The sequence below is a fragment of the Hemitrygon akajei genome, chromosome 4 (genome assembly GCF_048418815.1).
Source record: "Hemitrygon akajei chromosome 4, sHemAka1.3, whole genome shotgun sequence".
In the NCBI taxonomy this organism is placed as follows: domain Eukaryota; kingdom Metazoa; phylum Chordata; class Chondrichthyes; order Myliobatiformes; family Dasyatidae; genus Hemitrygon; species Hemitrygon akajei.
Window position 1 is genome coordinate 126928316 of NC_133127.1, and position 24914 is coordinate 126953229.

The 24914-nt window shown below is 44.8% G+C and overlaps 1 protein-coding gene across 1 annotated transcript in view; it reads left to right on the forward strand.

The window, feature by feature from the left end:
* LOC140726016 (uncharacterized) overlaps window positions 1-24914 on the forward strand; it is a 93834-nt gene that overhangs the window by 53759 nt on the left and 15161 nt on the right. Inside the window, exon 12 of the mRNA XM_073041915.1 lies at window positions 268-275. Coding sequence (XP_072898016.1) covers window positions 268-275 — 8 coding nt within the window. The remainder of the gene's footprint in view (window positions 1-267; window positions 276-24914) is intronic.

A 24914-nucleotide genomic window follows, 5' to 3' on the forward strand; every position in this document is an offset into this window, starting at 1 on the left:
AATCATAGCAGAAGTACATTATTGGACTCCTCCATGCAGGCTCACCTTTGATCACAGCTTATCCTCTTTCTCAAAGCCATATTGCTGTTTTCTTCTTTCACTACTTGAAAACTTTTGTATCTGCAAATTTATCAGTTTGCTTCTTATCTACTATATATTCAGTATCTTGTAGCAATTTCTACAGGCTCCCCATATCTGAGTGAAGAAACATCTTATCTCAAACTAAATTTCCTCTGATGTAATCTGAGAATTTGCTCTCTTATTCAGGTACCTCAGTAAGAGAAAATGTTCTCCTCAAATCTCTATCAGAATTCAGAAGTTTCAAATAGGTTCTCTCTGATTCTCCTGAATTCTTATGAATACAAACCAATTTGACATAATTCCTTTTCATAAGGCATTTCTGCCATTCCAGAAATCATCTAAGGAGTCTTTATCACATCTCCTTTATATCCTTTCTTTAACAAGCTCAGCAAAGCTGGACACAATACTCCAGATGTGATCTCAACAAGACTTTACATAATTCTGTTAAGACACTGTGGCTGCTGTACTCAAATCCTTTTTCTATGGATGTCAACAGGCTGTCATGAGCCCTGCGACTTGCCGTAGAGTGTTGGGCTCCTGGGGTTTTGAGCAACACACACAGACTGCTGGAGGAACTCGGCAGACCAGGCAGCTTTTATGGAAAAAACGTACAGTCAACACTTTGGGCAGAGACCTTCAACTGTACTCTTTTCCATAGAAGCTGCCTGCTCCCCTGAGTTCCTCCAGCATCTTGTGTGTGTTGCTTGGACTTACAGCATCTGCAGATTTTCTCTTGTCTAGGGTTTTTGAGCACCTGTATTTACTAATTGTTACTTTAACTAGAGCCATTAAGCCCTTGTGTGTTTAGTTTAATTCTGTCAAGTTAACTGTAACTGGCACAGGTTTCCCACAGTCTATGATTATTTAAAGCGGACGCTTGCTTAGTGTCTGCTCGGAGTCAATCTGTCCTGGAGGACTGGGTCAGGGTGCAGAGGCGCAGCAGGCTTTCTCTGTCACTGATTTGGCCCAGGAGCGTATGGACTGCAGGCTCACTACTCGACCTGTCACTGGATTGGAGAGAATGTATTGTCTCGTGGCGTCACTCCTCTGAGGCTCTGTAGGTATTCCTATGCCTAACCTCTGGTTTCCCTCTCTTCCTGGGGATCCTGCTATTCCTCCGATCCTAGGTAGTCATGAGCCTGCCATCTGTACGCTGTTGGGTCGCGTTGGTGCCAGCGACATCCATGATAGAGAAAGCCTGTGTCTAGTTAAGATAAAAATTAGTAAATACAGGTGCTCAAAAACCTTATTAATACAATGCTCTATGGCAAGCCTCAGAGACCACAAGGCTCATGACATATACCATTTGCCTTTTTAACTGTTTGGTACATCTTCATGTTTGTTTTCAGTGATTGGTGTACAAGGATACCAGGGGGTGTTTGCAAATCAACTCTTCCCAGTCTGACCTTATCTAAATAATATGTCAGCTTTCAGTTTTTCCTACCAAAGCAGTATAGCATATTTCCGCTTCCTGCACCCATGCTGAGCTTGTCAACGTCATCAACTTTGCCTCCAGCTTCCATCCTGCTCTTAAATTTACTTGGTCCATTTCTGACACCTCCCTCCCCTTTCCTGCTCTCTCTATCTACTAATATCTTTTATAAACCCACTGACTCTCACAGCTACCTGGGTTATATCTTTTCCCACCCTGTCACTGGTAGAAATGCCATCCCCTTTTCTCTGTTCCATCTCTGCTACATCTGCTCTCAGAACGAGGCTTTTCAGTCCAGAACTAATGAGATGTTGTCCTCCTTCAAAGAAAGGGGTTCTCTTCCACCATCATCAACACTGCCCTCACCCACATTTCTTCCACTTCGTGCATGTCTGCCCTCATCCCATCCTTCCACCAGCACACCAGGGGTTGTGTTCCTCTTCAACTCACCTAACAACCCACTAGACTCCGTGTCCAGCACATAATTCTCCATAACTTCTGCCATCTCCAATGGGATCCCACCAGCAAACACATCTTTCCCTCCTGTGTCCCCCCCCCCCCCGCTCACCTTTTGCTTTCCTCAGGGATCAGTCCCTATGCAACTCTTTTGTCCACTTGTCCCTCCACAAACCTTTGCCCTCACTACCATTCAGGGCCCCAACAGAGATCCCAGGTGAGGCGACACTTCACCTGGAGTCTGATGGGGTTATTTACTATGTACGGTGCTCCAGTTGGGGTTTGCAGTATATCGGTGAGGCCAGGCGTAGGTTTGGAGACTGTTGGCCAAGCACCTACGCTCAGTCTGCCAGTAAAAGTGGGATCTCCCTGTAGCCACCCATCTCAATTCCACTTCCCACTCCCATTCCAACATGTCAGTCCATGGCCTCCTCTACTGCTGCAATGAGGCCATGCTCAGGTTGGAGGAGTAACACCTTATATTCCGTCCAGGTAGCCTCCAACCTGAAGGCATAGAACATAGAATAGTACAGCACATTACAGGCCCTTCGGCCCACAGTGTTGTGCCGACCCTCAAACCCTGTCTCCCATATAACCCCCACCTTAAATTCCTCCATATACCTGTCTAGTAGTCTCTTAAACTTCACTAGTGTATGAACGTTAATTTCTCAAACTTACAATAATTGCCCCCCCTTCATTATTCCACACTCCTGTTTCCCTCTCTTACCTTATCTCCTAACCTGCCCATCACCTTCCTCTGGTGCTCCTCCCACTTCCCATTCTCTCATGGTCTCCTATCCTCTCCTATTAGATTCTTCCTCCTCCATTCAGCCTTTTATCTTTTCCCAGCTCTTTACTGCACCCTCTCCCCATTTACTCTTTTCCATTGATCCCTCCTCCAGCTTCACACATCACCTACCACTATGTACTTCTTCCACCCTCCCCCCACCTTACGGTTCTGACTTCTCATCCTTTTCTCCAGTCCCAATGAAGGGCCTCGGCCCGAAATGTCGACTCTTCACTCTTTTCCATAGATGCTGCCTGGCCTGCTGAGTTCCTCCAGCATTTTGTGTGTGTGTTGCTTACATGAGCCACACTTCAATCTGTGGGAATTATTCCATGATGTATAAAATTTTAGAAAACATTTTCCAATGTATTTACTATTTTGATAGGCACCTAACGCTCTACAGTATAAATCAGTCTCTGGGGAACTGTGTGCCAATAATTTCTCAGTACTCCAAGGAAAAAAAACAAAAAAACAAAAGGAAACCTTAACAGATGCTTTACACAGAGCCCAAGCCTCTTTTGAGCCCAAGCCCATCGCTTCTCCTCTCGCCACTGGCCAACTCACAACAATGGCCGCTCCACCTATCCCTTCTGTATTTTATTTAGTTCGTAGAGCTCTGTGGACGCCGCTGATAGGCCCCGTACAATGGACAAACACCCATGAAGTGTTCTTTTCAAATAACCGCCGTTGACCTGGAGAAACCTTTTCGTAGAGCTCTGTGGACACTACTCATAGGCCACGTGGAATCATTTATATAAACAACATGTAAGAAGGGCTTGTGCTGCCTGTGCCGGTGGTGGAAGCAAATACAATAGAGGCTGTCAAAAGGCTGTTAGACAGGCATGTGAATGGGCAGGAAATGGAAGGATATTGATGCTGCTTAGGCAAAAGGGATTAGTTTATTTGGGCATTTGATTGCTAATTTAGTTAGTTCAGTACAACACTGTGGGCTGAAGAGCCTGTTCCTGTGCTGTTCTGTTCTGTTCTGTTCAGTGTTCTAAAGATTCCAACATCAACCCCTGTGTCACACCACTAGTCATCCACAATAGCCTCAACCATATCTCTTGGTTTCCTAGTTAATTCCTAAGGTAGGGACATGTTCAGCACAGCATTGTGGGCTGAAGGGCCTGTGTTGTGCTGTGGGTTTTCTATGTTTTACTATTTTGTCACTGATAATATTCTCCCTTAGTTCCTTGTTAATAGGTCCCCTTTTCCACAGTTTCTGGAAAGTTTCTTGTATTCCCCTTCTGTGAATGTAGAACCTAATCTGTGTTTTAATTGTTTTGTCATTTCTCAGTCCCCAGCAATAATAGATTTTAATTGGGAGCTATGTGGGTGGCAACCAGTGACACCAACACAAACGAGATGCTGGAAATCCAAGCAACACACACAAAATGCTGGAGGAACTCAGCAGGCCAGGCAGCATCCACAGAAAAGAATGAATAGTCGATGTTTCAGGCCAAGACCCTTCATCAGGACTGGAGAAACAAAATGAGAAGTCACAGTAAGAATGTGGAAATACAAGGTAGTAGGTGGTAGGTGAAACTGGAAGAAGGGGATTGGGTGAAGTTAAGAGCTGGGAAGTTGATCGGTGAAAGAGATGAAGGCTGATGAAGGGGGAATCTGATAGGAGAGGACAGAAGGCCATGGACAAAAGGGAAGGGGGAGGAGCACCAGAGGGAGGTGATGGGCAGGTAAGGAGATGAGGTGAAAGAGGGAAACGGGAATGGTGAAGGAGGGGGAGAACATAAACGAAAGTTTGAAAAATCAATGTCCATGTCTTCTGGTTAGAGGCTACCCGGACAGAATACAGTGTTGCTCCTCCAACCTGAATGTGGCCCCATCATGGCAGTAGAGGAAGCTGTCATGTTGGAATGGGAAGTAGAATTAAAATGGGGACCACTGGGAATCCCCACTTTTTCCGGCGGAAGGAGCATAGGTGCTCAATGAAGTGGTCTCTAAATCTATGATGGGTCTCACCAATATACAGGAGGCCACACTGGGAGCACCAGATACAGCAGATGACCCAACAGACTCACAAGTGAAATGTCACCTCACCTGGAAGGACTGTTTGAGTTCCTGAATGGTAGTGAGGGAGGAAGTGTAGGGGCAGGTGTAGCATTTGCTCAGCTTGCAAGGATTAGTGGCAGGTGGGAGATCAGTGGGGAGGGAAAGATGTGTTTGGTGCTGGGATCCCATTGGAAATGCAGAAGATGCAGTGAGGACAAGAGGAACTCTGTTCCTGGTGGGGTGGAGGGAGGATGGGGGTGAGGGCAGACGTGGATAAAATGGAGGAGATGTAGGTGAGGGCTGCATTAATGGTGGAGGAAGGGAAGCCCCTTCCTTTGAAGGAGGAAGACATTTCCTTAGTTCTAGAAGGAAAAGCCTCATTGGGAGAGCAGGAAGAGAGAGGAATTGAGAGAAAGGGATGGCATTTTTACAAAAAGCAGGGTGGGAAGAGGTATACTCCAGGTAGCTGTGAGAATCAGTGGTTTTATAAAAGATAGCAGTAGATGAGAGCTGTCTCTGGAGACAGAGACGGAGAGATCGAGAAAGGGGAGGAGGTGTCGGAAATGGGCCGGATAAATTTGAGGGCAGGGTGGAAGTTGGAAGTAAAGTTGATGAAGTCCACGAGCTTGCAGGAAGCAGCTCAACCATTCTTCAAAGCTGTTGATATGTAACTGCAAGCAGTAATCAGATACCTTTGTCTTCAAAGACAGCAGGGGATCATTGAAAAGAAATGCACTAGATAAGACAATCCCTTCTTTTAATAACTGAACAAAGATACATTGAATTATCTGGCTTTGGGGGAATTACTGAATGTGCCAATAATGTCTCAGCACAATTTTGTAACTAATAATATCCTTCTTTAGTTCCTTATTAATAGATTCTTGGCTCCTCAAAGCTGATGGAAAGTTTCTTGTGTCCCTCTTAACATGTAACAATACTTTAAAGGACACAGAAAGCAGCCTTTAAGCATTGGATATCCTGGTTTTGTATCATCATAATCATGAGGAAAAGGATAAATATTTATGTTCATCCGACTACATTGAAATCCCCACAGTAAGATCGGGGGGGGGTGGGGGTGCACCCCATACCCTCTCTCCATATCCCTTTATGGCCCCGAACAATCAGAAATCTATCAACTTCTGCTTTAAAATAAACCACGGACTTGGCCTCCACTGCAGTCTGTGGCAGAGCATACCACAGATTCACCACTCTTTGGCTAGAAAAAAATTCCTTCTCGCTTCTGTTCTAGAAGGTTGTCCCTCAATTTTCAGGCTGTGCCTTCTAATTCTGGATACCCCCAGCAAAGGAAACATCCTCTCCACATCCACTTTATCTAGTCCTTTCAACATTTGGCAGGTTTCAATGAGATCCCCATGCATCTGTCTAATCTGTCTAAATCCTTCCGCAGCTCCCTGCTTCCTCAGCATTACCTCCTCCTCCACCTATCTTCGTATCATCCACAAACTTTGCCACAAAGCCATCAATTCCACTATCTAAATCATTGACAAACAATGTGAAAAGTGGTGATCCCAATATGACCCCTGAGGAACACCACTAGTCACTGGGAACCAACCAGAAAAGTTCCCACTCACTGCCACCTGCCTGTCAGCCATTCCTCTATCCATGCCAGTATCTTTCCTAGAACGCCATAGGATTTTATCTTGTAATAGAGCCTCCTGTGAAGCACCCTATCAAATGCCTTCAGAAAATCCAAGTAAATGACATCCACTGCCTCTCCTTTGTCCATCCAACTTGTTACTTCTTCAAAGAATTCCAGCAGATTTGTCAGGCAAGATTTCCCTTTACAGAAACCATGATGACTTTGACTTAATTTATCATTAGTCTTCAAGTACCCCAAAAACCTCGTCCTTAATAATGGACTCCATCCAACACTTTCCCAACTACTGAGGTTAGGCTAACTGGCCTATACTATCCTCTCTTTTGTCTTCCTCCCTTCTTAAAGAGTGGAGTGACATTTGCAATTTGCACTTTTTCCTTTGTAATAGCAAGGCACTCATTCCTGGTCCATGACACTTCTGTGGGGCATATCTATTCTGCACTTTATGACCTATTCCAAAAAACTTCAGCCACCTCTGATCTGCCATCATTCCTTCCAGTTGCCCCTTTCAATCCACCTGGGCAAGCTCCTCTCTCATGCCTCTGTAATTCCCTTTATTCCACTGCGATACTGATACATGTGACTTGTGCTTCTCCCTCTCAAATTGCAGTATGAATTCAATCATATTATGATCACTGCCTCCGAACGGTTCCTTTACGTTAACCTCCCTGATAAGATCTGGGTTATTACCCACTCAACCTAAGACAGCCTTTCCCCAAGTAGGCTCGAGCACATGCTGCTCTAAAAAGCCATCTTGAAGGCATTCAACAAATTCCCTCTGACACCAACCTGATTTCCCCAATCCCCTTGCAAGTTGAAGTTCCCCATTACAATTGTGACATTACCCTTATTATATGCCCTTTCCAGCTCCCTTTGTAATCTCAACCCGACATCTTGGCTACTATTTGGAAGCCTATATATGATTCCCAAAATGCTGTGTTTTTTACCCTTGCAGTTTCCTAACTTCACCCCCAAAGATTTGACATTCTCTGACCCTATGTCAACTCTTTCTAAAGATATAATTCCTTATCTTACCGACAGAACCACTCTACCACCTATGTATTCCTGCCTGTCCTTTCAATAGAAAGTATATCCTGTGATTTTAAACTCCCAACTATGACCTTTTTTCAGCCACAACTCAGTGATGCCCACAAGGTCATACCGACCAATTGCGCCATGCGTTCGTCTGCCTTATTCTGAATGCTACATGCATTTAAATACAACACCTTCAGTCCTGCATTCTTCAACCTTATTAATTTTGCCTCAGTGGTACAATTTAACTCTTTGCTCTGTCTGCAGTTGTACCCAATCATTGGCTTGTCCTTCCCTACATTCATATTACATCATCTGCTTGTAAACTTGTTGGCTCATCCTCAGGTCTATCACACTGGTTCCCACCCCCCTGCCATATTAGTTTAAACCACTTCCAACAGCTCCAGCAAACCTGCCCACAAGGATATTTGTCCCCCTCGGATTCAAGTGCAACCTGTTGCTTTTGTACAGGTTACACCTGCACCGGAAGAGGTCGCAAAGATCCAGAAATCTGAATTCCTGCCCCCTGCTCCAATACTTCAGCCAAGTATTTATCTGCCACCTCATTCTGTTCCTATCCTCACTGTCACGTGGCACAGGCAGTAATCCCAAGATTACTACCCTTAAGGTCCCGTTTCTCAGCTTCCTTCCTAACTCCCTGTAGTTTATTTGCAGTTCCCCCTCCCTTTTTCTACCTATGTCATTGGTGCCAATATGTACCAACTTCTGGCTGCTCACCCTCCATTTTCAGGATGTTGTGGGCACATTCAGAAACATTGCAAACCCTGGCACCTGGGGGGCAAACTACCATCTGTGTTTCCTTTTCACATCCATAGAATCACTGTTGCTTCCCCCAGGTCGGCTGAGCCGCTCCCATCCCCAACAGTACTAAAATTGGAGTACTTATTGTTGAGGGGGACAGCCACAGGGGTACTTCCTTTCCCTCTCTTGACAAGCACCCACTTATCGGTTTCTCGTAGCCTTGGGGGTGACTACCTCCCTGTAGCTTGTGTATATCACCTGCTCACCCCAGGGCCACAGGAGACAGATAAGTGGGTGACTGTCAGGAAAGGAAGGGGAGGGTGTCAGGTAGTGGAGAGCACCTGTGGCTGTCCCCCTTAACAATAAGTGCTCCATTTTGAGTGATGTTGGCGGGGGGAACCTACCTGGGGGAAGCAACAGTGGCCATACCTCTGGCACTGAGTCTGGCCCTGTGGCTCAGAAGAGCAGGGAACGGAAGAGGATGGAAGCAGTGATAGGGTACTCTCAAGTTAGGGGGATAGATAGGCAATTCTGTGGGTGCAAAAAACAAACCAGGATAGTAGTTTGCCTCCCAGGTGCTAGGGTTTCTGATGTTTCTGAGTGTGTCTACATTATCCTGAAATGGGAGGTGAGCAGCCAGAAGTCGTGGTACATATTGGTACCAACGACATAGGTAGAAAAAGGGTGGAGGTCTTGAAAGCAGACAACAGTGAGTTAGGAAGGAAGCTGAGAAGCAGGACCTCAAAGATAGTCATCTTGGGATTGCTGCCTGTGTCACGTGACAGTGAGTATAGGAATAGAGTGAGGTGGAGGATAAATGAATGGCTGAAGGATTGGAGCAGGGGGCAGGATTCAGATTTTTGGATCATTGGGACTTCTTCTGGGGCAGGTGTGACCTGTACAAAAAGAACAGGTTACACTTGAATCCAAAGGGGACCAATATCCTGGCAGGGAGGTTTGCTAATGCTGTTAGGGAGGGTTTAAACTAGATTTGCGGGGGTGTAGGAACCAAAGCGAAGAGGCAGAGAATGGGAAGATTGGAGCACAAGTAGAGACAGCTTGTAGGAAGTTTGTGAGGAAGGATAGGCAGATGTTACAGCAAAGAAAGGCGGATGAACTTAGAGTGTGGATCAATACTTGGAAGTATGATGTTGCGGCCATTACAGAGACTTGGATGTCTCAGGAGCAGGAATGACTGCTGAGTGTGCCAGGCTTTAGATGTTCCAAAAAGAACAGAGGGATGCAAAAGAGGTGGGGGTGAGGCATTGATAATTAGGGATAGTGTCACAGCTGCAGAAAAGAAGGAAGTCATGGAGAGATGGTCTACTGAGTCAGTGTGGGTAGAAGTCAGAAATAGGAAAAGGGGCAATAAGTTTACTTGTTTTTTTTATAGACCCCCCCCCCCCCCCAGTAGTAACAGGGATATCGAGGAGCAGATAGGGAGGCAGATTCTGGAATGGTGCAATAATAATAGGGTTGTTGGGACAGGAGATTTTAACTTGCTAATATTAACTGGCATCTCCTTAGCGCAAGGGGTTTAGATGGGGTGGAGTTTGTTAGGTGTGTTCAGGAAGGTTTCCTGACCCAATATATAGATAAGCCAACTAGAGGAAAGGCTGTATTGGGAAATGAACTTAGTCAGGTGTCAGATCTCTCAGTGAGAGAGCATTTCGGAGATAGTGTCCACAACTCTATCTCCTCCGCCATAGCGCTGGAGAGGGATAGGAACAGACAATTTGGGAAAACATTTAATTGGGGTAGGGGGAAATATGATGCCAATAGGCAGGAACTTCGGAACATAAATTGGGAGCAGATGTTCTCAGGGAAATGCACGGCAGAAATATAGCAAATGTTCAGGGAACATTTGCATGGAATTCTGCATAGGTATGTTCCATTGAGGAAGGGAAAGGATGGTAGAGTTTAAGAACCGTGGTGTGCAAAGGATGTAGAAAACCTTGTTAGAAGAAAGGAAAAGCTTACAAAAGGTTCAAGAAATTAGGTACTGTTAGAGCTCTAGAAAATTACAAGGTTGCTAGGAAGGAGTTTAAGAATGGAATTAGGAGAGCCAGAAGGGGCCATGAGAAGGCCTTGGTGAGCAGGATTAAGGAAAACCCCAAGGCATTCTACAAGTATGTGAAGAGCAAGAGGATGAGCCGTGTGAGAATAGGACCAATCAGGTGCGATAGAGGAAATGTGTGCATGGAGTCAGAGGAGGTAGTGGAGGTTCTTAATGAACACTTTGCTTCAGTATTCACCAGGGAAAAAGACCTTGGCAATTGTGGGGATGACATACAGCGGACTGAAATGCTTGAGCATATAAACATTAATAAAGAGGGTGTGCTGGAACTTCTGAAAAGCATTAAGTTCGATAAGTCACTGGGACCAGATGAGATATACCCCAGGCTACTGTGGGAAGTGAGGGAGGAGATTACTGAGCCTCTTGCAATGATCTTTGCATCATCAATAGGGACAGGAGAAGTACCAGGGGATTGGAGGGTTGCAGATGTTGTTCCCTTGTTCAAGAGAGATAATAGAGATTAGGAAATTACAGACTTGTGAATCTGACCAGTGGTGGGCAAGTTCTTAGAGAAGATCCTGAGAAGCAGGACTTATGAACATTTGGAGAGACATAATCTGATTAGGGATAGTCAGTTTGGCTCTGTCAAGGGAAGGTCATGCCTCATGAGCCTGATTGAGTTCATGAATGTGTTTTGTTACATCCTCAAAGAAGGTAGAGCAGAGGATGTAGTGTGTATGAATTTCAGTAAGTCATTTGATAAGGTTCCCAATGCAAGGTTCCTTCAGAAAGTAAGGAGGTATGGGATCCAAGGAGACCCTGCTTTGTGGATTCAGAACTGGCTTCCCCTCATAAGGCAAAGGATGGTTGTAGATGATTTGTATTCTACATGGAGGTCAGTGACCAGTGGTGTTCTGTAGGGTTCTGACAGCCCTCCTCTATGTGATTATTATAAATGACCTGGATAAAGAAGTAGAAGAGTGGGTTAGTAAGTTTGCTGATGACACAAAGGTTGGGGGTGTTGTGGATAGTCTGGAGGATTGTCAGAGGTTACAGCGGGACATCAATAGGATACAGGGCTGAGAAGGGGCAGGTGGACCTCAGCCCAGTTAAGTGTGAAGTGGTTCATTTTGGGAGGTCAAATTTGAAGACAGAATGTTAAAACTCTTGGCAGTGTGAAGGATCTGAGAGATATTGGGATCCAAGTCCATGGGACACTCAAAGCTACTGCGCAGATTGACGGTGTAGTTAAAAAGTCATATGGTATGTTGGCATTCATCAACTGTGGGGTTGAGTTCAAGAACCGTGAGGTAATGTTACAGCTTAATACCTTGGTCAGACCCCACTTGAAGTATTGTGTTCAGTTCTGGTCACCTGACTACAGGAAGGATGTGGATACTATAGAGAGAGTACAGAGGAGATTTACAAGGATGTTGCCTGGATTGGAGGGCGTAACTTATGAGAATAGGTTGAGTGAACTTGACCTTTTCTCCTTGGAGCGACGGAGGATGAGAGGTGACCTGACAGAGGTGTATAAGATGATGAGAGGCATTGATCGTATGGATAGCCAGAGGCTTTTTCCCAGGACTGAAATGGCTAACATGAGAGGGTATAGTTTCAAGGTTCATGGAAATAGGTTCCGAGGGGTTGTCAGCTGTAAGCTTTTCACAGAGAGTGGTGGGTGTGTGGAATGGGCTGCCAGTGGCGGTGGTGGAAGCGGATACAATAGGGTCTTTTACGAGCCTCTTAGAAAGGTACACAGAGCTTAGTAAAATAGAGGGCTATGCACTAGAGAAAATCCTAGGCAGTTTCTAGAGCAGGTTATATAGTCGGTACAACATTGTGGGCTGAAAGGCTTGTAATGTGCTATAGATTTCTATGTTCTTTGCATATCTGCATTTCCAACATCAAACTATTTGTCTACACCCAGGTGTAGATATTGTAATTGTATTGAATAACCTGCTGTTTGTAATCTTTGTGCTTAAAGAGCATCAAAGCCCAACGTACAGTATTTTGAGTTCAGAGATTTTTCCAAGAGCTTCTGAGAAGTTCTCCCAGGACATTGTTCTACTTACCTGGCAAGGGAGAATTGGTGTTGATCACCCAAAATAGAAACCAAGGAGGCTGATCTACACAGTGGGTCTGTGTGTAATCACTGCAAACTTACAATTTGAAGAAGAAAGAAGGTAATAAGGATGATCGCATTGAATTGGCTGCCTGATGAGAGCTTAACCTGCTGACATTGGAGTGGATCCTAATGCTGATTGGAAAATCAATGTTACACCAATCTTTACAGCATATAACCTGTGACAACCAACCAGCTTCATCAGGATAGCTGCCGTGACGAGTGCCTACAGAAAGGAGGCCAAAGAGCTTGAGGTTTGGTGTCAGGCAAATAACCTCTTCCTTAATGTCAGCAAGACAACTTATCAACTGGTTATCATCTTCAGGAGAACTCACAGCACTCACATGCTCTTTACATTGGCGGCACAGCAGAGGAAACTACAAGCTGTTTCAAACTCCTGGGAGTGCACATCACACACAACCTCTCATGGTCCCAGAACACATCGTGCAGAGTCAGGAAAGCTCACCAACAACTACTTTCTGAAACGACTGAAGAGAACTGGACTTAGCACATCCGTACTCGTGTCATTCTACAGATGAGCATTAGGGAACATGCGGCATCACTGTTTGGTAAGGAAACTGTACTGCAGCAGACAGGAAGGCTCTATAATGGGTAGTCAAGACTGCCCGATGCATCATCTGGCACCAACCTACTCACCACCAAGGACATTTCTACAGAAAGGTGCCTGAAAATGGCTAGTAATGTCATGAAGAATGCCACACGCACCGCTTGTCCCACTCCCAGCAGGGAGGAAGCTACCCAGTATCTACCCCTGGACCACTAGACTCAAAGACAGTTACTTTTTTCAAGCAGTAAGACTGGTCAACACCTTCAGCCACCTACTCCAACACTACTTTATCATTTTCCCAAGTCACCTTACATAAATAAGGTGATCATCACTTTATGGACATGTAATCAATCTATGTATATTAGCTATCTGATGTCTCTATATTTATTGTGTGTGTTTTTTAAAATTATTATTACCAGTTCTGTACCTTTTGTGCTTTTGTTTTGTGCTGCATTGGACCTGGAGTAACAGTTATTTCATTCTCCTTATACTTGTGTATAGGAAATGACATTAAACAATCATGAATCTACAAAAAATTTGCAAAATTGTCAATGATATTGAAGGACTCAGCAAGGGGAACCCTTCACCAGGGACTTCTTCATCAATATGGTCCTCTTGGAGTGCTGCAAGTATGAGGGGAAGGGTATCTACTGCTCCCAGGACTTCACACATGACGGTATTTTGACATTGTCTTCAAATACTCAGTGGAATGGTAGAAAATGCCACAGGATTTTTTGGAAAGGGAAATCGGGCTCCATTGTCACAATTGAAGATGTAACCATTCTTCACCCTCTTCATTCAGAAGGAACATGTGTGTGTTTAATCCACATATTCCCCATTATGAATGGCCTCACCTTCTAGGCTCATTCCGGTGAGGAAGTAGGAAGCTATGTGGACATCAAGGATCTATTTGAGATCTAAACCGCTAAGCACTAGCTGAAGATCAAGGCAAAGGTGGACACAAATAGGGTTATCATCCGCCCTCCATTGGAGAAAACTGTAGGTATACGGTATATGTAGGACAATACAAGGTGTGTTGTAACTGCAGTAAAGCTGAACATGTGGCAGCCCAATGCACTGCAATCACTTGCAAGAACTGCAAGCAGCAAGGCTGTTAGTCCAAGACTGCAGAGAAAGGTAAAGTTGCAACCTGTGTGGGGAGGCCGGCCATCCCTACAAGTCCCAAAACATGCCCGGACCCTATGGTCAGGTATTAAATGGGGGAGCTGGCATGAAGAACCCCAGGGGAATGCTGAACATATCCCCTAGTAGTGCAGAGAACAGGCAAAGACTGAAACCAGGACTGAAGAAAGGACATCCATCTCAACTCAAACCCCAGCCACAAGCCTCTAGGTTCGTCCCCAAGAGGAGGAGTCAATGGAAGAGGGGACGGCAGTGGGACAAGGGAAAGGGCAGCTGGCAAAAAGAAAGAAGTCTTAGAAGACACCACCCAAGAGGCAATAGATTTCTGAGAGTAGAAGTACTGGGGGCACAAAGCAATCCAAGAAGGATACTAGCAATCTCTCCTCAAACGACAAGATGGAAAACCAGAGACACAGGCAGAGAAAGCATCAAAATGGAGGAGAGCTTGCAGACAATTTTGGGTGAAGGACGAATTCACCCTGCCACCCCTCGGCCCTAGGAACAACATAGAGGCCATCAGTCCCATCTCTGGGAGACTGGGACCAACAAAGACAGACACACCCCAACAATAATTGAGGGGCTTCCTCACCATCCCTGTCCTCTCTCTGTCCAGTAGCAGAAGAAACCTATACTGTGGTCCTTGCCCACCAGCAGTAATCGATAAACAGCAGCCTAACACGTTTTGCTGTTGTCGAGGTGCTTCAAAGCAAAATGAAGAGATAGTGAGATTGCATCCACTGTAGACTTGTAGTGGCAGTAAGTGACTTGTAGTGGGTCCAGGTCCATGCTCAGGTAGGAGCTAATTCTATCCATAACCAAGATCTCAAAGCATTTAATTATGGTAAATATGCTTCTGGGTGATAGTCGATGAGGCAGCTTACCCCACTCTTCTTGGGCACTGATATGATTGCTGCCCTTTTGAAGCAGTTCGGAACCTCAAACTACAGCAGTGAGGGGTTGAAGATGCACTTGAAAACACCAGGCAGTTGGTTGGCACAAGTTCTCAGCACCCTGCATGGCCCTGATGCATTGCAGGAGTTCACTTCTTGAGGTACATTCTGACAGAGACAGGCACATGGTTGCCAGATGCTGTGGGGTTTTACATAGGTATAGTATTATTTTCTCTTTCAAAGCCAATTTAAAAAACATTGCATTCATTAGGGAGTGAAGCATCACTGGCATTTATATTGTTGTTAGGTTTTGCTTTGTAGGAAGAAATGGCATGCGCACCCTGCCACGTCTCTCGAGCATCTGACCATGTCTCTAATTTCATACAGAATTGCCTTTTTGTTTTCACGATGGCCTTCCGCAGGTCATACCTGGACTACTTGTAGGGTTCTAGTTCATCGGTTTTGAATGCCACAGATATAGTCCTCAGCAGTCCTCCTGGTTTAACCAGCTCTTCTGGTTTGGAAAAGCTAAGTATGTTCTTGAAAGCACACACTCATTTATGCAGGTCTTAATACTAGCAGTATGCCTGATGTTGTAATGTGGAAGGGAGAGAAGTGAGTGCAGTTACTACTACAAGAGAGAAGGTGCTCAAAAAGCTGAAAGACCAAAAGGTACATAAGTCAGCCAGACCAGATGAACTGCACCCTAAGGTTCTGAAAGAGGTAGTGTTAGAGGTTGTGGTGGCATTAGAAATGATCTTTCAGAAATCATTGGACTCTGGCCTGGTGCCAGAGGACTGGAAAATTGTAAATGTCACTCCACTCTTTAAGAAAGGAGGAAGGCAGCAGAAAGGAAATTATAGACCAGTTAGTCTGACCTCAGTGGTTGGAAAGATGTTAAAGTCAATTTTTAAGGATGAGGTGATGGAGCGCTTAGTGACACAGGACAAGATAGTACAAAATCAGCATGGTTTCCTTCAGGGGAAGTCCTGCCTGATGAACTTGTTGGAATTCTTTGAGGAGAATACAAGTAGGATTGTCATAAGTCAGGTGTTGAATCAGGACCCAACTGCAGGACACAGACACTGGAGTCCCGGAAACAGGACAAGACAGAACCCAAGGATGGTTCAGGATGCAGTCTAGGCAGGGGAAGCAGGACCAGGATGAGGGACTGGGAACAAGGAGCCTGGGTCTTGCCTCAGGCTCGGACCCCCAAACCCAGGCTCGGACATGACAAGGCTTGGCTAGGGACTTGGGGTCTGGAGGCTTGGCTAGAGGCTTCAGTCGAGGCTTGAGGCTAGGGGCTTGAGGCTTGGGTCGAGGCTTGAGGCTAGAGGCTGTAGGCTTGACTCAAGGCTTGAGGCTAGAGCAGTGGTTCCCAACCTTTTCTATGCTCCACACCCCTAGGAAATGTTTGATTAATGTTTGCACCCCCTAAAAAAGTAATATCACATTTGAAGATGAAGAAGTCTAATTTCTAATTTTTGAACCACATACAATACTGTGGATGAACAAATTGAACTTAAAAAAATAAGCTTTTAACTGAGTGCATAAAATGCAAATATAAATTGAACAATTAGATTCTAATTTATTCAGAAGAAATTGTAAACAGTAAAATCAATCCCAATTGTGAACATAAAATTCAATGACTTCTTTGCTCCTGCTTCTCATTCATGATTTTGTCAAAACGTGGAACTTCCTTGCTGACTGTGATCCGCAGGTTTGCCTGTGGATTCAGGCGATTCCTAGATTTTGTCTTGATTGACGAAAGAGAACTGAATCCAGATTCACACAAGTATGTTGTTGCAAATGGAATGAGGACACGGAGTGCTTTTCCACCAAGTCTTGGGAACATATCCAGTGTTGCACACCAAAACTCCTCCAAAGTCTTTCTTTCAAATTGCATTTCAAGAGCTTGATTTGTCCGCAAATCAATAAGATCTTCCTTCAGCTCTTCATCATCTGACATTTTCTCCAAATTGTAGGAATATGGATTAATGATCCATTCTTCTGAAATCTTCAGGTCTCCAGCAGCAAAATATCCATCAAACGATTCTGACAGCATTTCCAAATGAGCCACAATTTCTTCACGCACAGAAGGAGTTATGGATCCAGCATCATCAACCATCTCTTCTAGTGAAGGAAAATTTGAGAGACTGCCTCTTTCCATCCTTCGAGGCCAAAGACGTAACTTTTCTTTGAAGGCATTCAACTTTTCACAAGCCTTCAATATGTTTATCCCTTTTCCTTGAAGAGAAACACTCAGGTCATTCATACGAGTGAAAGTGTCAGCTAAGTAAGCCATCATTTGGGCGAATTCCTGTGATTCCATTGCCCCAACCAGATCACATTCACGCTTCTTCAGAAAAACTGATTTCTTCCCGCAGTTCAAAGAAGCGGGTTAAAGCTTGTCCTCGTGACAACCAACGGACTTCCGTGTGGAAAAGCCAAACTGAATGCTCACTTCCCAGATCCTCACAAAATGATGTGAAGATGGGATGGTTCAAAGCACGCCCCCTGATCCAGTTGATGATCTTCACACAAGTATCGAGGACTTTCTTCAAATTTGGAGGCAATGTTTTTGATGCCAAAGCATGCCGATGAAGAAAACAATGGGTAACTTGCAAGTCTGGAATCTCCTTTTTTATCAATGCAGAAAAGCCAGATTTATTTCCAAGCATTGCAGGTGCCCCGTCAGTGCACACAGAACCAATGACTTTGATATCTAAATCATGTTTGGCAAAGAAATCTTTCACCAGCTGCATCACATTCTTTACAAAAAGAAAAGTTGTGTTTGTTTTCAGATCTTTACAAAACAGGAAATCTTCCTTCACAGCACCATCATTGACATACCCCACTAATGTGATGAGTTGACTACAACTGGAGACATCAGTTGACTCATCCAACTGAATAGAGATTTTAAGAGGACTAGCTCTGACACCTGAGATGACCTGGTTCAAAATATCTTCACTCAAATCACTGATTCGGTTGTGAATGACATTATTTGATAGGGGCACCTGTTCAAATTTGTTTTCTTGCTTCTTTGCCCAGGATAATTGTTGCCATTTCCAGTGCACATGGCTTGATGAGATCTTCCGCAATTGTATGGGGCTTCTTGGATTTGGCCACTTTATATGCCACTTGGTATGAAGCAAGAAGTAGTGGCTTTTCAACAGAAACTAAACCTAATTTTGGAAGAGTTCCTTGTGAATCAAAACGAGCTCTTTTGATTTTCAATGACCCAGCATCATGTCCTTCAGCATCAGCTCCGCCATGCTTGTTCTTGAAGTGCTCTTGAAGCTTGGATGGCTTCAGATTTGAGTTGGAAAACACAACGCTACAAAGAATGCACTGGGGTTTTTGCAAGCCATCATTTCCTGTTGTGCAAGTGCAGCCAAAGCACACAATGTCATCATTCCATTTCCTTCTTTTTGACATGATGAAGGGTTAATGAAGGGTTAAGGGTAAAGTGAAAATTATGAGCTAATATAAGAAAAACTATCTAAGTCAGGGATGACTGCTTTACTCAACCAGACACGCCTACAGCAAAGTATCACGAGAAAGACGCTTTCGAATATTATATTACGATATTATCTGCGGTTACACCAAGATAAATCGTCAGGTGGAAATGCTACGGGGACGCAATGCGACTTATTAGTCTACTCTCTACTGAATTTACCCTATTTCCGATGATTACTAAAGATATGAACTCCCATCATACGATTCAAAGTCCTTGGTGCTAACCATGATACCCCCTCAACTAACACAATTCAAAATTATCAACAATTCAAGAAAAAACCTTTTAAGAGAAAAAAAAACCTTTGAAATTTAAAAACTTCTTTAATGCATTGAGACAAATTCGAACGAATGATTTCAGCTGGTTTTTAAAATTTTATAATTGAATTTACCTAGCGTCTGCGGGTTTGGTTTTAACACGAAGTTGTTACTCGATGGTTGATTCGGAGTGTATAAAGATTTTGGCATTATGTGATGATTTTTAACTCTGAGAGGTAACCTTCTAGCTAACATTGATGAGACTCCTCAACTCTGAGGTGTAACTTCCCAGGTAGCACTGATGAGAATCCTCAACGATGACCCGGGCAGCGGGAGACTGGAGTGAGTTTACGTCTCTCTCGACCCGGGCAGCGGGAGACTGGAGTGAGTTTACGTCTCTCTCGACCCGGGCAGCGGGAGACTGGAGTGAGTTTACGTCTCTCTCGACCCGGGCAGCGGGAGACTGGAGTGAGTTTACGTCTCTCTCGACCCGGGCAGCGGGAGACTGGAGTGAGTTTACGTCTCTCTCGACCCGGGCAGCGGGAGACTGGAGTGAGTTTACGTCTCTCTCGACCCGGGCAGCGGGAGACTGGAGTGAGTTTACGTCTCTCTCGACCCGGGCAGCGGGAGACTGGAGTGAGTTTACGTCTCTCTCGACCCGGGCAGCGGGAGACTGGAGTGAGTTTACGTCTCTCTCGACCCGGGCAGCGGGAGACTGGAGTGAGTTTACGTCTCTCTCGACTCGGGCAGCGGGAGACTGGAACGTGCTTGGGACAAACGTTACTACCATTTCTCAAGGCACACTGGCAGCTGGCTGAGTGGTAACTCGTGACTCGTGACTCAAGCACACAAGCCACTCTTTGTCGCACCCCCTGAAATTCCATCTCGCACCCCAAATTGGAAACCCCTGGGCTAGAGGCTGCAGGCTTGACTCGAGGCTAGAGGCTGCAGGCTTGGAGCTTGGGGTACTCGGAGGCTGGAGCTAGGGGCAGACTAAGAACTGTACATCAACTTGGAGCCGGGACTTATCCTCCGACAAACCAGGACTCATCTTTAACAAGGCACTGACATGAGACAGGACAGTACACAGACATAGAGCCGGGACTCATCTATAACTCCACACCAAGGTGGGGCAGGACCATCTGTCGTAACAGCAGAACAGCCTGACTTACCCCACAGAGGCGAGGACAAGGCAAGATAGATCCCCCCGCAGGGCAACGGCAGAACGGCCGGACTTACCCCACAGAGGTGAGGACAAGGCAAGATAGATCCCCCCGCAGGGCAACATCAAAACAGCCTGACTTACCCCACAGGGGCAAGGACAGGAAGAGACAAACACCAAGGAACAACAGACAGTTCCACTTCTGCATCAGGGTAGCTCCAAGTAGCCATTACAGCCAGCAGCCTTGGCAGGCTATGGAAGCAACCGGATCCTTACCTGGCTCGGAGTGGCTGATGGCCACCCAGCGGGCCCAGGAAACAGCTGAATCCATACCACAATGACCACTCAGACTGCTACCCGCAAGGCTCCCAGAAGCCATGGTTCTCCAATGCAGCTCCAAGGATGGCAAGAGTCCATTCTAGCCTTCCACCAGCCACTTACACCATGAGTATCTTGACAAGACAACCCCCAACCACACTCAATACCAGGGCCACTTATATTCCCAGTTCCAATATGAGCCTCAGGTATTCCTAGTTAAGTCCAACTGCAGCAAGGACCACTGGAAAACCCGGAGTCCGGAGTCCGCAGACCGGACCATGGACTTTGGACTGAACCACCACAAGGATAGATAAAGGGGATGTAGTGGATGTTGTATATTTGGACTTTCAGAAGGCCTTTGACAAGGTGCCACACGGGAGGCTGCTTACCAAGTTAAGAGCCCATGGTATTACAGGGGAAAGTTACTGACGTGGTTAGAGCATTAGCTGATTGGTAGGAGGCAGTGAGTGGGAATGAAAGGACCCTTTTCTGGTTGGCTGCCAGTGACTAGTGGTGTTCCGCAGGGGTCAGTGTTGGGACCACTTTTTTATGCTGTATATAAATGATTTAGATGATCAAATAGATAGCTTTGTTGCCAAGTTTGCAAATAATATGAAGGTTGGTGGAGGGTCAGGTAGTGTTGAGGAAACAGATAAGTTGCAGAAGGACAGACAGATTAGGAGAATGGGCAAGGAAGTGGCAAATGAAATACAATGTTGGAATATGCATGTTCATGATTTTGGTAGTAGAAATATATGTGCGGACTATTTTCTAAATAGGGAGAAAATCCAGGAATCTGAGATACAGAGGGACTTGGGAATCCTTGTATGGAATGCCCTGAAAGTTAACTTGCAGATTGAGTTCATGGTGAGGAAGGCAAATGCCAAGTTAACATTCATTTCAAGAAGTGTTGAATGCAAGAGCAAGGATGTGATGCTGAGGCTTTATAAGGCACTGGTGAGGCCTCATCTTGAGAACAGTTTTGAGTCCCTCATCTTAGAAAAGATGTGCTGGCATTGGAGAGCGTCCAGAAGAGGTTCAGAAGGATGATTCCATGAATGAACAGGTTATCATATGAGGAATGTTTGATGGCTCTGGTCTGTACTTGCTGGATTTCAGAAGGGGAGATCTCATTGAAATGTTGAAAGGCCTAGACAGTAGATGTGGAAATGATGTTTTCCATGGTGGGAGAGTCTAGGACAAGAGGGCTCAGCCTCAGGATAGAGGGGAGCCCTTTCAATTCAGAGATGCAGAGCCATTTCTTTAGCCAAAGGGTGGTGAATTTGTGGAATTTGTTGTCACATGCAGCTGTGGAGGCCAGGTTGTTGGGTGTATTTAAGGAAGAGATTGATAGGTTCTTCATTGAACATGGCATCAAAGGTTATAGGGTGAAGGCCAGGAACTGGGTTTGAGGAAGAGGGAAACAAACAGATCAGCCATTATTGAATAGCAGAGCAGACTCGACGGGACAGATGGCCTAATTTTAATCCTATGTCTTATGGTCTTAATGAAGTTGGTTTCATACTCATTCAGATCCAAAGATGAACCCCTGAATATGGTTCAGTCCACCAATGCAAAGCAGTCCTGTAAGTGTTCCTCCATCTCTCTGGAGCACATCTTCATGGTGCTCACCACTGGTGCTGTGGTCTTCGCACTCTGTCTCTATGCCAGAAGTAGAAGTACAGCTAAGTTATCAGACTTGCCAGAGTACAAGTGTAGGATGGCACAGTTAAGTGTTCTTGATGGCAGTGTAAGAATGATCGAGCGTGATGGCTCCTCTGGTTCGGCAGGTCACATGTTGGCAGGAATTTTGTTAGGCTTTTTTAAACTGGCCTGATTGAAGACCCTACAGTGATTGGGAAGGCATCAGAATGTACTATCTAATGACCGTTGATCAGAGTGCTCAGCACCTCCAGTGCCAGCTTGACATTTGCCAGGGATGAAATGTACACTACTACCAGGATGATAGCAGAGAATTCCCTGATCAGGTAGAACAGGTAACACTTTGCTGCTCGATGTTCCAGATCAGGGGAGCAGCACTGAGACAAATCTAACATGTATGTGCACCATGGTGAGTTAATCATGAAGTAAATGCTGATATCTCTGCCTTCACCTGATGCCATCATCTGTCCTTGCAGTGGATGTTGAAGATCTTAAGCTGCAGTTCTTGGGGTGAGCCATGTCGCTGTGAAGCAGTGTATGCAACAGTTCCTGATGTCCTTCTGGTTCTGCAGCCTTGATCTGAGGCCATCAATTTTGTTTTCCAGAGACAGTTATCTTTTACTAGCAATGATATGATTTTTTTAGGCACTCATTGTCACTTCTTGCTCAACTGAATATCTTGGGAAAGTTCATTATGCAAAAGATGGCTATTAAGTGCATTTGTCTCACACATTCAGTCACCTTTATTGCCATAAGCTCGTACAGATGGTTTTGGAGATGTAGAGAAGAGTTAAAGGTCACATTAGGGTTTGGGGACAGTGATGTAGGGAAGTTAGATGTCAGATTAGGGTTTAGAAACAGGGGTGTAAAGTAGTTAGAGGTCAAGCCTCTGCTCCATGCTCAACGGCCAGTGATATGGGAAAGTGGCAAAGGACATTCACAGTCCAGGCCTTCGCTGCACACTCGAAGCCCAGCGACCAGAATTATAGCATGGAGTTTGGGATCCCATCATCAGCTAGTTCAGGGGTCGAAATTGAAGACTACAGCCTGAAAATCGATTGGTAGTCCAGGAGTCAAAGCCCAATACCAGGTGCCTAGAGGCCGGAGGCCTGTCCTGGAGTTGTAGAACTATCCGTATGAATGAGCGGGTAGGAGGGAGGAAAAGGTCTTGTTTTGCATTTGTGGTTTTGTCACTTGTGTTCTGCATTGTTCTGCTGAGTATTATGGGCATTGCTGCTGGAATGTGTGGAAGCACTTATGTGCTTTCCCCAGCACTTCCTTACATTGCATTTGTTGATAACGCAAATGGCGCATTTCACTGTACATGTGATTAAAATAAATCTGAATCTGAATCTAAATAAAATTATACTTTAGACATGGTTTCTGGGAACTGGTGAATAAGTTTAACTTGACAACTAGTCTAATAAGGTATGTACCTTACAAAAAATGTACCATACTTAATCATCAGAATTACCAGATAACACATTGGTACACAGAGGGAGTACCCTTGGAATCCTCAGCATTCACTCAGATCCTATGAGGTTGAAGCATAATCCAGAAAACCTTTCATGATTAGCCACTGCCGTCCTTCCTCAGCTGATGAATCGGTAGTCCTCCATGTTAAATAACACTTGGAAGAATTGTAAACTGGTGAACCTTAAGGTTCATCAAGAAGTGGTTTGATAACACCAGCGCAGACTGACAAATACATTGGAACTCTTTGAGGAAGTAACAAGCAGATTAGACAAAGGAGAGTCAGTAGATGTTATTTCCGTGGATTTTCAGAAGGCCTTTGACAAGGTGCAGCATGTGAGTCAGCTAAAAAGAGCACATTGTGTTTGAAGCAAGGTATTAGAATGGATTAGCTGAATGGCAAAAGGCAAAAAGTGGGGACAAAAGATTTTTTCAACCTGGTTGCTAGTAGCTAGTAGGCAGCATCTGATCAAGCGTGCTATCAACAAGCCTTGGCAAGAATGAAGTTAATGACCATCAAAGGGATGGCAGCATTTTGGCCTGAGTCATAGCTTGTACAAAGGAAAAGGTCATGGTTGTCAAACATTAATCATCCCTGCCACACGTCATCAATGTGGAAGTTTCTCAGGACAAAACACCAGCTCCACATTCAACTGCTTCTCTGTCCATAAGGGTAGAAATCTGGATACTTGCATATGATTGCATGTTTATTTCTACAATGATACAAAAATATGTAGGTGAGGGGGTATGTAGCAATGAGGATCTCCAACAGGATATAATTCAGTATATGAGAAAAACTTGGCGAATGAAGGATCATTGAGAAAGCATGAGGTCATGTATTTCAGCAAGAGGAACTCAAAAGCGTTCTTAACTAAATGGAAAAAGATTGCAAACTAGAGGCATCTAATATTCTTGTGTGTGACTCACACCAAGTTAGAAGGCAGGTGTAGTGAGCAGAAAGGAAGTTAAATACCTTTTATTTCAAGAGGGGGAACTTCTTTACTCAGAGAGTGGTAGCTGTGTTGAACGAGCTTCCAGTAGAAGTGGTAGAGGCAGGATTGATTTTGTCATTTAAAAAAAAATTGGATAGGTATATGGACAGGAAAGGAATGGAGGGTTATGGGCTGAGTGCAGGTAGGTGGGACTAGGTGAGAGTAAGTGTTCGGCACGGACTAGAAGGGCTGAGATGGCCTGTTTCGGTGCTGTAATTCTTACATGGTTATAAAAGGATTGAACTTTAGAAATAGGTTGCAGCTCAAATGACATTCATTGGACTGATTCCTCAGCTCAGAGAATTTCCTTATTATGAGGGGCTAAAGAGAATGGATTTATATTCATTGGTGTTTAGAATAATGAAGACATTATTAAAGTATAAGGATCTTGAGAAGGATGTAGGGATGTTTCCAGTAATGGGAAAAATCTTGAATCAGAAGACATGGTTACAAAGTTAAGGCTCTGCCAAATAAAACTGAGCTGTGTAGGAATTTCTTCCTGTAGAGGGTAGTAAAACCCTGCAATTCTCTACCTGAATGGTTGTGGAGGCTAGATCTTTGGAGGTTTTTGAAAGATCGGGGATTTGAGGGCTTGGGTGTCTGACACAGAAG